Below are 12,523 nucleotides of genomic sequence, written 5' to 3'. Positions count from 1 at the left end.
AAAAGTAATGAGCCAAATTACTATTAAGTTTGGATTTCGGAATATTTCCACAGACTTTTTCCGCGGAAAATCTGTATCGAAAGCTATATTTACTCAAATATACACATTACACGATCATGAAATATTCTTTCAAATTCATTGAATATGATTTTTTACTGTGTATTTATTTATTTGTAAGATCATCTTATTAGTTACCTATAATTACTTATTAGTTATTACTAATAACAGGTTGTTTACCTAATTAAAAATTATAGGGCGCAAACTATTCCAAAGCAATCATGTTCATGAAGTCTTCGAAATCCATGATGATGGAGAACGAATCATCCGTGTAAAAGCAATACCACAGACCAGAGTAGGTAATCGACTGTACGACGAGAAAGTGGAGCTATGTATTAATTGGAAAATTAATTAATAGTTGAATAATGTAAACAAATATATTTTCAGCAACTATTCAACCGTACATGCAAAATAAAAATGGAAAATGAAGATATTGTATTTCATTATCAAAGAAAATTTGAATATGTACTTAATAATATATTATACATATTTACTAGATGACGCCCGTAACTCCGTTGTGCCATAACATCCGGAGACAAAAAGTATCCTATGTCCAGTGGCGTAACTATAGGGCTGGCAAAATGCCACGGGCCTTCGGCCCAAAAGGGCAACATTTTTTAAGTACATATTGTTTTATTATTAACGTGACGATTTTTACTGATAGAGCCCCATCATTTTGCCACGGGCCTCGGATCTTATAGTTACGCCACTGCCTATGTCCTTTTTCGGGACTCTTAAGGATATATGGAGTTATCCAGGCCAAATTTTAAGACACACTTTCGCACTTATAATATTATTAGTAAATTAGTAATATCAGTAATTAGTATATAAGTATGATAATAGTATAAATGCAAAAGTGAATATTGAAGGAATAAGTATTGTTCTGAAATATTGAACCTACAATAATTTTATTTGTTATTTTTATTATATCGTGTTTTAAATTACAATATATTATTATACATAATGAAACAATGATATTAAAAATAACTTGCACGTGATATTTTAGAAATATTCATGCGAGATTTAGATTTAAGCATAATTAATAATCGGCATGTTGATTTCGATACGTTTCCCAATTCCGTCTCAAAAACGAATAAAACGATTCGAAGATTGGGAATTTTTGCACCCTACAACACAACAGTACCTCGTACCGCTCATATTTCCGAGCATTTTTTAAGGTTTTCAACGTGTTTTCATTAAAACTAGTAAACCGTATTTTACAGCTGATCGCACTCTGACGGACACATGTTGCCTGAATCTGCCACTCGCCGCGCCACTAGAGATATCCAAGAGCCCTATAGTCGTAATCATAATATTTTGCGGAAAAATACACCTTTATATTTCAATTGAAAATTGATTTCAATTTTCCTGCTTAGTTCGTATATATAGCACATTGAAATTAACTTTGTTTTGCAATTTTAACACGTCCCTTACGTTGCTTAGACACAAAAGTATGTTACTGGGAGAAGGCTAGAAATAAAAGAGTCCATTTTAATATGATACTACATATATTTTTCAAATTGAAATAATTAACGCTAGTATGCTTCAGTTCTTTTAAATAACAGGAAAAAAACAAATTAAATATTATGTTCTTTTAATTAATTTCTTATTACACGGATGTTGCTCTACAAAAACTATAACTTTGTTATGCTGACTTTCCTAAGGCTTACAACTTGACTGAATTGACAAAAAACATCGCTTGAGGCTGGAGTTTTCCGTATTCGTTTTCCTAATGCGGAATCTCGATTAGGAATTCTGCGAGACTAGCGCAAACGTTCGTTTTTCATCACGCGCGAACGCGCCGGCTTGCACCGAAACGCACTTGCGGAGAAAAACGCACGTGTGCGTCAGTTAATGTATTTTCTACTGATTCAATGCGTTCAGATTTCCGAATACTGAAAACGAATTTGGATATCGAATGCTAAAACGTGTGTATGCGGCCGCCTAAACGCCATGACACTTGGCGACGGAAACTTTATCGAAGTAGTCGAATGCAGGTTGTGCGCCCTTTGTCTTAGTCAGAATCATCTAGAAGCATTTCAGTGGAACAATTATTCGTGTTCGTTTCTCGGAAGGCATCAGCAAGGCCAGCACTGCCACTGGGAGTAGACTCTTCGGCGGGCAACAGTTCGTCCTGAGTGTCGTTCATTTCGTTGTTAAACCGCTTCCGAAAGAAAAAGCCACACTGAAAAAGTATACAGGTATAAGATAACTTATATCTAGTTTCTGAGGATATTTGACAGGGGTTTATCTTATAAATAACGTTGTTGATTGGTTAATTATTTGACGGAAGCTAATGAAAAGCGCAAGTGAAAATATAAAGCACTGTCAAAAGACCTCAAATCTGGGCATTGGACCAGGGCCACAATGCTCCATTGTTTCGCGTCATCTCAAACATAGTATAATGCTTTGTTGGAGACGACGACACGGGATAGCCGTAGCACCAAAGGCTGCCTGCTGATGCTGTGCGGTCATTCTCAACAGTGTCGGCCAATCAGAGAACGTTGTCAAAGGAGCTCGGACGGTCCGACTTTTATTTTCGAAGCGTTGGAACAACGTCTCCGTCGACGCAACGGATTTAATTTATTTACGAAGAGTTGCCGGTTTGACGATGTGACGTTGCAACGCCACAACGTAATGCAACGTAGCAATAGTTTATTACAATTTATTCAGAAATTTTATATTATTGTTTTAAAAAAACATTAATATAAAATAAAAATTGTTTTAATGAATGATGTGTGGTTCCAATTGATGTGCATAAAAATGACAGTTTAAAGTTTTACTGCATAAAGGACTTTCTGCTTTCCATTCACTGTTCGTGAATTGAAAGCAATAAATCCTCGAAATAGCTTATTCTAATTGGCTTATGATATATTAACATAACATCTATCCCAATATTTGGTTATACAATTGTTATATTTACACAAAACACATTGGTAGCCCTAGTCCACTCGTAGAGGGTCTACGACGCTACGTCAGCGGGCTACGCTGACGTAGCGTCGATTCTACGATTCCTCCTATTCTCCACGTTTCACCAGGTTCTACGGTGACAGAGTACGTGATAACTTGATTAGTCACAAGTGACAGAGTTTCCTAAAATGTTGTCTAAGCTATCGTATTATCATATCAGCCTTATTGAATGCCTATGCGTTTCAAATAGTTACCCCAAATTTTCTAATACTATACAATATTTTGAATTAAAATTTATTCAAGTGATTTGGAACAATTAATATTCTTGACGTCATAACAGTGTTTCCTAAATAACAGGAAACCGTAGTTCTTATCAATGATCATTATTATATTGTCATAATAATTATTGCTTATTTTAATTGACGTTATATCAAGGATGACTTAACAGACACGTATTCTTTAATTATTACTTGATTATAATTATTGTGTAATACTTACACGATGTAATACGAGGACAATAATTGCCAACAGCAGCAGGCCAGACATACAACCTACAATGATAGGCCATATCGGTTGTGAAGGTTCCAGAATAAACGTTGTCACAATTGTTTGGTTTCTGAAATGAGTGTTTTATCTTATTATAATGAGTGTAAAATTCTCGTGTCACAAAGTTAGTCACCGTACTCCTCCGAAACGGCTTTACTGATTTTTACCAAATTTTATATGCATGTTCAGTGGGTCTGAGAATCGGCTACTGGGTACTATTTATATTGATAAGTGCATTTGTTGAACAAATAATAGTAAATTATTACACCTCGAGACTGACGGCGACCATTGTTTGTGCGACGGGGTAGTGATGGACGATGCCATGGTGACATACTTATTTAGTCACTTCAATAAAATAATATGGGCGATTACTTTATATAGCAAAACAAAGTTTGCCGGGACAGCAAATAATTATCTAAAAACATAAAGAAAGAAGAAGAAAGTGGACGGAACAGGTAACCAACATTTTACAACATAAGAACAATTACTAATTTTTGCCGTATAATTTGAACAAACCTTTCTACTAACCTCAGAAGCGTAGCGTGCCTTGGCGGGGCCCCGTATGAAAAATGTTAGGGAGCTCTAAGGTATGATTGCCTTTTTTAGGGTTCCGTAGCCAAATGGTAAAAAACGTATACCCTTATAGATTCGTCATGTCTGTCTGTCTGTCTGTCTGTAGGTCCGTCCGTATGTCACAGCCATTTTTCTCCGAAACTATAAGAGCTATACTATTGAAACTTGGTAAGTAGATGTAGTCTGTGAACCGCATTAGGATTTTGATAAAGAAATTGAAAAATAATTAAAAATTTTAGGGGTACAACTGAAACAAACAATTTTTTTTTCATCTAACCTATGCGTATGGGGTATCTATGGATATGTCTTTAAAAATCATATTGAGGTTTCTAATATCATTTTTTTCTAACCTGAATTGTTTGCGAGAGAGACTCTTCCAAAGTGGTAAAATGTGTGCCCCCCCCCCCTCTAACTTCTAAAGTATTTATTTTATTTTATAACTCTAAAAAAATATATGATATATATTATTATAAAAACTACCAACGAAAATTGGTTTGAATGTGATCTAGCAAGTAGTTTTTTTTGTACGTCATAAATGGTAAACCTTAATGTAACTTTCATTAAACCAAATGAAATATAAAATATATAAATCAAAAACCTTTTAATTACATAGAAATAAACCTTATTGCTGCTGCGGAACCCTTCATGGGCGAGTCCAACTCGCACTTGGCCGGTTTTAACTTTAAGAAATGGTGAGTTATTAATAATTTTGCTCACGTTGGGGCCCCCCGTGGCCCGGGGGTCTCGTATAATTGATACGGCATATACGGCGGTAGCTACGCCACTGACTAACCTACTTCATCATTTGGCTATTATATCTACTACTAAGAAATCACATTTTTTATTAAAAATAATTTTCCTAGTCCTAAAGCCTTTATTTATGCAAAAAAACGGCAGTTTCCAAATTGTTGGTTACATAGTTAATCCACTCATGTCTTCAATTATAGTCAGTGCTGCATATTGCAAATTGCAATGTGACGAGGCGATATGATGATTTTTATGAGCCATTCAAAATTGAAATAAATCTAAAATGCAGGTGGCAAGTCTCCATTCTTTCGTATCTTCTTGAGTAAAAACTAAAAAATAATGTTCAGTTCAGAATGATTTATTTTAAAATGCATCGTACCGATGTTGCTATGTGAACTGACTCTTAATACAAACTGTAAAACTAATATGAGGCCGATTAAAGAAAATCAGAATAAATGAAGAGTAGGAAAAATACGAAAACTTTAAAGTGTTTAGCAAAACACTTATCACAAATTGACAATATATTCATACATTAAAAATGTAAGTAGTTAATTGCTTAATTAATCGTCAATTTTACGTTATTTTGAGTCTGGTGCACCACTTTATTTTTATCGCTAAAATATTTTGAATTAATTAATTAATATTCAAATAGCCATATAATTTTTTTTAATGTGAAGTCCTCGGATCATCATTAAAATTTTAAAGCTACGAGTAGTGAGTTGTAAATAATATTATTTTGTCGTTTTTATGGTTGAAACGTTGGTTGAAACTTATAAAAGAAAATTTAATTATAAAAAAATTGTTTCTGTGTATCTTTAATTAAGACTTTGAATACACAATAATTTTATATTTATTTTATTCTTATAATAGTAGGCCTAATTAATTTGAAGGCTCATTTGAAGGCTGCATTTTTTTATGCTGGCCATAAATCTAATAAAGCTGAAGACTGGGGTTAAATCATAGACTTAATATATACTGTCGTACTTACATAGTTTTGCCTTCGTGATAGAGTGTCAAAACTGTCGTTATGTTATGCTCCAATATTTCACCGAAAAGCTGCTCTATACCTATGTAACAAAACATAAAAAAATCAAACACTAACCCCCTTGTTAATAAAAATATTTTAACCGCTGTAATGAAGACGTTAGTAGAAGAAACAGGTTAGTAATGGCATAGACGAATTATTATACATATATTTATAATACATATATTTGTCTTAGTCTATGGTAATGGTAAAAAATTGGCATTTTTGCATTAAAGGAGGCTTTAGGTACAAACATTTTTTTGAAATCAAAAAACTGTGGGTTTTATGTGTAGAGCCTAGATAATACAGGGTGCAATTAAACCTTCCTGCCAAATTTCGATATATTGATCCTCGTAAAAAATTAAAATACACGCATTTTTTCTTTTATAATCACCCAGTACTAAAATGTTGAGAAATAGCTACAGAAAGCTATCCTAAAAAACACTACAATTAATGGACACGTCGCGTAGCCCGTGCGTGACATGCCCCGTAGTCGTGCCTCCCTCCGCGTCACCCCCGCTCATTCCCCCGCGCCGCGAGTGACCGTTCTGCAACGATTTTAAATGGGATAAAATATGTAATTAAAAAAAATAACACCACCCAATTTTTTTTTTGGTTGAATGGACTCTCCGAATGATACCTAAGCCCTGGAAAAAAATTGGCAGGAAGGTTTAATTGCATCCTGTATATTAGCTAGATGATGAGGTAGGTAAGTTACAAGGTTTGATAAAAATATAAAGGAAAAAATTGGTAGTTTTCCTTGTAGTCTAGTAGTAATCTGGTTCTTCCACTCACGTCTTTAATTATTACTCTGATAAAAAGGGTGAAACATAATTACAGTGACTAGAGATCGCCCAATGGTCGAAACTCGACCTTAGATTCAACGACATTAGGACTACTACCTATATTTTGTAAAAAAATAATAATAATAATAATAATATCTATGGACGCTTCACACCACGTCAGTCTGGCCCCGTGCTAAGTACCTAAAATATTGACTAACTATCATAGAAAGGAACTCTTTTATTAATTATATTAATTAACTCTATATAAGGGACACAACACACCTTAAAGTATCATGATTTTAATAATAATAATATTATCTATGGACGCTTCACACCACGTCAGTCTGGCTCCGTGCTAAGTACCTGCATGACTTGTGTTACAGGTACCAGACAACGGAAATAATATATATTTTAATACTTTTATACTATACAATATATATTTAAGATTTTTATTATATCGTACACACTACAGGACATTACACATTACTGGAATAAAACTATGGAACGCTTTACCAAGAGACATAAAAATGACAAAGACGCTATTTCGGTTTAAGACCTTGGTCAAGAAACACTTCCTTGCTGCACTTGCACAGCTTGCTTGCTTATAATGATGATTGATTATAGTAATTGCATAACTTGAACTCATTCTCTCTCTTATCGCTAACAATAATTTTTATGTATAATGTGACTATGGATAACGTTAAATAAATATAGAAATATAAATTAATGTTCCATCCTTTTGAAATAATATTGTTTTGTTTGTATGTATGTATGTATAATATATTATATATGTGTATTGTATGTATGTATTTTAAGCTAGGTAAATATGTATGTATCTGTGTATTTATTAGGTATAATAATATTATGTATCATGAATAATATTTGTCTGATATGTATATGTCGCAGGGAAAAGAAGATATCAGGGATATCCTGAAATCCCTAGGGATATCGCGAAATCGCGGTAGATACCGAATATTCTTGTTTCTTACGTCTTCTTACTAAACAAATCTAGTGATATGTCATTTCACTAAACTAAATCTAGTGAAATGTCAGAAAAGCGGATACCGCCGAATAAAAATCGAGCTACGCATTTCTCTTGCTCGCTCTAATACCCACACGGGCACTAGTGGGAGTGAAACAAATGCGTCGCTCGAGCTGGCGCGGCTCGTGTGATTTTATTCGTAAAATTATTACGTGTACGTTAAGTTTGAATGCGATTTTCTAAATATCACCTTTTACGACTCTCGAGTTTCAACATTTTTTAATATTTTCCAGACTTACGCGCATGTTGCTTGCATGGTTCGATAGCCTGTTAAATGTATATTATAGTGATATTAATAACTCAATACCGATAATAAGATCCCTTCACGCTGATAATGCCCCATTCGCGTTAAGAGGGCGACTAACGCAAAAAATCGTCCTTCTCTCTTCACACTCACGCCCGTCTTTCATATGCCAGGTGAAAAAGGACGACGCGGATTCATTTAAATAAAAAGAAAATTATTTTTTTCCTAATAACTCGATAAATATGTAACATTTAAAAAATCCGCTAGGTCCGTTCCTCAATGATAGAATTTTATACAATGTGTTAAAATATTAACTTAGTTTAATGCACGATTATGGCAATATATGAAAAATTCGTGAAAATTAGATGCATCTTTGTGATCGAGAAAATTTTAAGATATCGTGTTTTTGCTAGGTCTGATTCTCGGAAATATAATGTAGTATGTCTACAAAATGAAACAATTCGGGGCTTATTTTCAAGTGTAAAAATTAATTATAAAATAGTCAATTTAGGGTTAGTCGCCCCCATAAGATAGTAATAGGGTATTAGAGCGAGCGAGAGAAATGCGTAGCTCGATTTTTATTCGGCGGTATCCGCTTTTCTAGATTTAGTTTAGTGAAATGACATATCACTAGATTTGTTTAGTAAGAAGACGTAAGAAACAAGAATATTCGGTATCTACCGCGATTTCGTGATATCCCTAGGGATTTCGGGATATCCCTGATATCTTCTTTTCCCTGCGACATATATATTTTCCTGTATAATATGGCACATTCACCTGATGTCGTATATATATATATTATGTTTCCTCTACCCGTGGTTGCCTGGAAGAAATTACTAATTAGTAATAAGGCCGCCATTGTGATATACTTGTTTTATGTATAAATGTTCTTGATTTTTAAATTTTAAGTGTACACAATAAAGAATATTTATTATTATTATTTATTATACACATATTTAATACACATCCAGACCCGGGAACATTGCAAACTTTTTGTTCCGTCGGCGGGATTCGACCCGCGACCGCCGGCTTGAGCTGCCGCACACTCAACCAATTGAGGTCGTCACATTTTGTTTTGTTACTCCCTTATTTGCTAAGTACTTTTACTCCAAATCGTGCAATAACCACCGTGTGGACCGCCAAAACTGACAGCTCGAAGGCTCGCTTCGAGCCGGCTCGATGGAATGAAATATGTCAAATATGTCATTTCCTTCGATTCGGAGTAAAACTATCGAGCAAAACCGTATGTGAGTACTTAGCATTACGATGTCTGTTTTTCTTTGTCTATCAATATGTGAGTATATATTCTGGCAAAGATAGTTACAGACTACAGTCACATTCTAAATATAGCTTACCGAATTCTTATGCATTTTAATGACGAAGCCCCCAAAGAATTACATTTCATTAAATTCTAACATTGATTTAATACAGAGTTAGGTAATTAAGCAACGAAGATGTGCGTTGTTAATTATTAACAATAATAATTAATTATTGTCAAAGGAAAATATTGCAAAAAAATTTCCATAGCACATTCTCATTGAACCTAAAGAAAAATGTAGACAAAAGATCGAAGCTTCATCAAAATAAAATCCGAACCGACTTTTGTATTCGAAATTGAATCAGCTTCAGTAGGGCTTTTGCTCCTATATCCATGCAAACTTACCATGCTCCTTGAAGTTAATTCGTAATGGCAGTTTTAAGGGCATCGACGTTTTGGCTGGTACCTCCCACATGCACACTAGGTTAGTTCTGTTAGAACATCCCCTGATGGTAGTGGATAGGTGGACCTAGAATAATGTGTTCGTTTAATGACTTTACTTAGCATACAAATGACTATACTCCACTCGGGCTAACTTGTCGCTAGCGGTTATTGACTCCCTGTCAAAAACTTGTCATTTTCCATATAAACCGCGATTGACAATGAAGTGTCAGATATTGTTTATCGTGGTTTTATATGGAAAATGACAAGTTTTTGACAGGGAGTCAATGACCGCTAGCGACAAGTTAGCCCGAGTGGAGTATAGGAGAAAATAAGTACTAAAGTCCAAACGACTCGAGGCAGAAAACTTCATATAAAATGTCAAATTTTAAATGGAATTTTGTGCCCAGTCTTGTAATTTTTTTCATCATTTTGCCCTGAACAATTACTGACCCCTTTACGAATAAAGGTCTTATTATGTTTTTTTCCGTGACTGATACATTTGAATAGTTTTATACAGATAAGGATAAAGCGTTTTATAATAAAACATCTGCATAGTGCAGATACTTTTACTAGTTCGAGAATACTTTAGTATAGATGATATGTACCAATTAATAAATTACTTATTTACTATGTAGCATTGCTCTAGTTTTGTAACTGAAAAAAACTTTTAAAATATTATACTTACTGAATATTATTGGCAAGTAAATAAATTATTTTACATATTGAAATATTTTAATTGTTTTTACCTCATTAGATAGTAAAACTTCTGCAGGCAAATGTAACCAATATGAGGGACCTATATTTGTTACCTGTTGAAATTAAAATATATAAGTAAATAACTTAATAATAATAATACATGTTATCAATTACACAAAAACATATATTTTTCTATTTTAGGGTTCCGTACCCAAAGGGTAAAAATGGGACCCTATTACTAAGAGTTCGTTGTCTGTCCGTCTGTCTGTCTGTCTGTGTGTCTGTATGTCGCCAGGCTGTATCTCAAAAATCGCTATAGCTAGACTTCTGAAATTTTTGCAGATTGTGTATATATATGTTGCCGCTATAACAACAAATACTAAAAACAAAATAATATTAATATTAAAGGGGGGCCTCATACAACAAACGTGATTTTTTGGCCTTTTTTGCTCGATATCAATAATGGCAAAAGGTAGGCACTTGAAATTTTTACAAAGAACTGAGATATATGTGTACTTTAATAATAAATAATAATATTTAAATAAAATTCAAATCCCATACAATAAACACAATTTTTTGCCTAGATATTTTCTCTGTAACAGTACGAAACCTTTCGTGCGCGAGCCCGATTCATACTTGGCTGATTTTTTCATAGTCGTCGTAGCATGTTATAATGAGCATAATTATTTCGATGTAAAGAATATAATATTAAATTAATCATGATTTTTTACATCCACGCGCAAAGTGCTTGCGTGACTCTAAATGCAAATATTCTACATTTTATTTATAATTATGCAGTAATAACCAGCTTGTAAACTCATACGAAGTGATTTTACACATAAAATTATCTGTCGCTGTTGATTCCTACTAATTATATATATAAAAATGGATTTTCAAATGTGTTTGTCGCGCTAAAACTCGAAAACGGCTGGACGGATTGGGCTGATTTTAGTCTTAAAATGTTCGTAGAAGTCCAGGGAAGGTTTTAAAGTGACACGAAGTTCACCGGGACAGCTAGTCTAATATATAAAAAAGTCGGGTTTTCCTTCCTGACGCTATAACTCCAGAACGCACGAACCGATTTCCACGGTTTTGCATTCGTTGGAAAGGTCTCGGGTTCCGTGAGGTCTAGAGAAAATATTAAAAAAAATCACAAAAAACTTCAAGAGAAAAGCAGGAGAACAGGGAAAATAATTTTATGGCAAAACGCGAAATATGAAAGCGTGCTTGCCTTTCCGCCTCTGTATGTGTGATCATTCAACCGTTTTAGATGTAATTTAGTATGCAGACCTAGACTTTTAGTCTCGGGAAATGACATAACCATAAAGTTAATATACCTAGCGGAATAGAGAAACAAAGGCCTGAGCAAGCGAGATATCACTATCAGTAACACTGCGTGGTAAAAAGGGACGTGTGATACATGACAGCAGAACCAATTTTTTTCATCTGTTTGACGTCCAGTCGGCACTTATCGGCAAGTTGACAATTTAATCTCTTAGAAAGTGTACTGTAAGTGTATACGTAAACAAATTTTTACACACAGACGTAAATCAATTTCGGTTCCGTTTTAGGGTTTTGTTGATTACAGAACCCTATATCGGTAACCTAACGAGCAGATTTTTAGTGTATTGATAGATTAATAGTCATATAATTTAAGAGTAACATCGTCCTACAAATAAAACAGTCCATATTTTAGGACCATCAATTCAAAATATGAAATCCTTTCTATCTCTGTTAGCTACCACTTTTGAGATTTTTCGCAAATAAAAATGTTGTTTGTCTTATCGAAATGAAGCTACTTACAAAAAATTTGCTTGATAGTAATAAAAAATATTGTTCGAGTGCTCCCGTATTATAATGTATAACAAACAAATAAAATATGTCTGTTTCATTTCATTGACAAATTACGTTCCTCCCGGCGGTCCCAAAAGTAATATTACTCTCGAATTACCTCGAAATAATGAAGAAATGTCAAATTTTCGCCTCCCTTAAGTTTATCCCTGCTTATTGTGACAGTCGCATTGGGAAGAGCTTTTCTGAAAAACCAGAAATTAATCTATCTTCGAGAACTGGAAAAGTATTTTTAAGGCTGTGTTTTCATTTGTTTGTAAAATATTTTTCTTTACGGGCGTGTCCCGTGTGATGTGTTTTAAAATTTGGGAGACTTAATAGTCCCATTACCAAATTATAAAACGCA

The 12,523-nt window shown here is 34.0% G+C and overlaps 1 protein-coding gene across 1 annotated transcript in view; it reads right to left on the bottom strand.

The window, feature by feature from the left end:
• Window positions 1-1,888: 1,888 nt before the first annotated feature.
• LOC121739933 (integrin alpha-PS3-like) overlaps window positions 1,889-12,523 on the bottom strand; it is a 32,786-nt gene continuing 22,151 nt past the window's right edge. The window contains exons 17-22 of the mRNA XM_042132557.1: window positions 12,278-12,362; window positions 10,377-10,439; window positions 9,592-9,715; window positions 5,822-5,900; window positions 3,466-3,583; window positions 1,889-2,242 (exon numbers count right to left, since the gene is read on the bottom strand). Of these exons, the coding sequence (XP_041988491.1) occupies window positions 2,072-2,242; window positions 3,466-3,583; window positions 5,822-5,900; window positions 9,592-9,715; window positions 10,377-10,439; window positions 12,278-12,362 (640 nt within the window). The 3' untranslated portion in view covers window positions 1,889-2,071. The remainder of the gene's footprint in view (window positions 2,243-3,465; window positions 3,584-5,821; window positions 5,901-9,591; window positions 9,716-10,376; window positions 10,440-12,277; window positions 12,363-12,523) is intronic.

Source organism: Aricia agestis, chromosome 2 (assembly GCF_905147365.1).
Source record: "Aricia agestis chromosome 2, ilAriAges1.1, whole genome shotgun sequence".
Lineage (NCBI taxonomy): Eukaryota > Metazoa > Arthropoda > Insecta > Lepidoptera > Lycaenidae > Aricia > Aricia agestis.
Note: the sequence above shows the minus strand (reverse complement) of the source record. Positions and strands in the feature narration are given on the sequence as shown.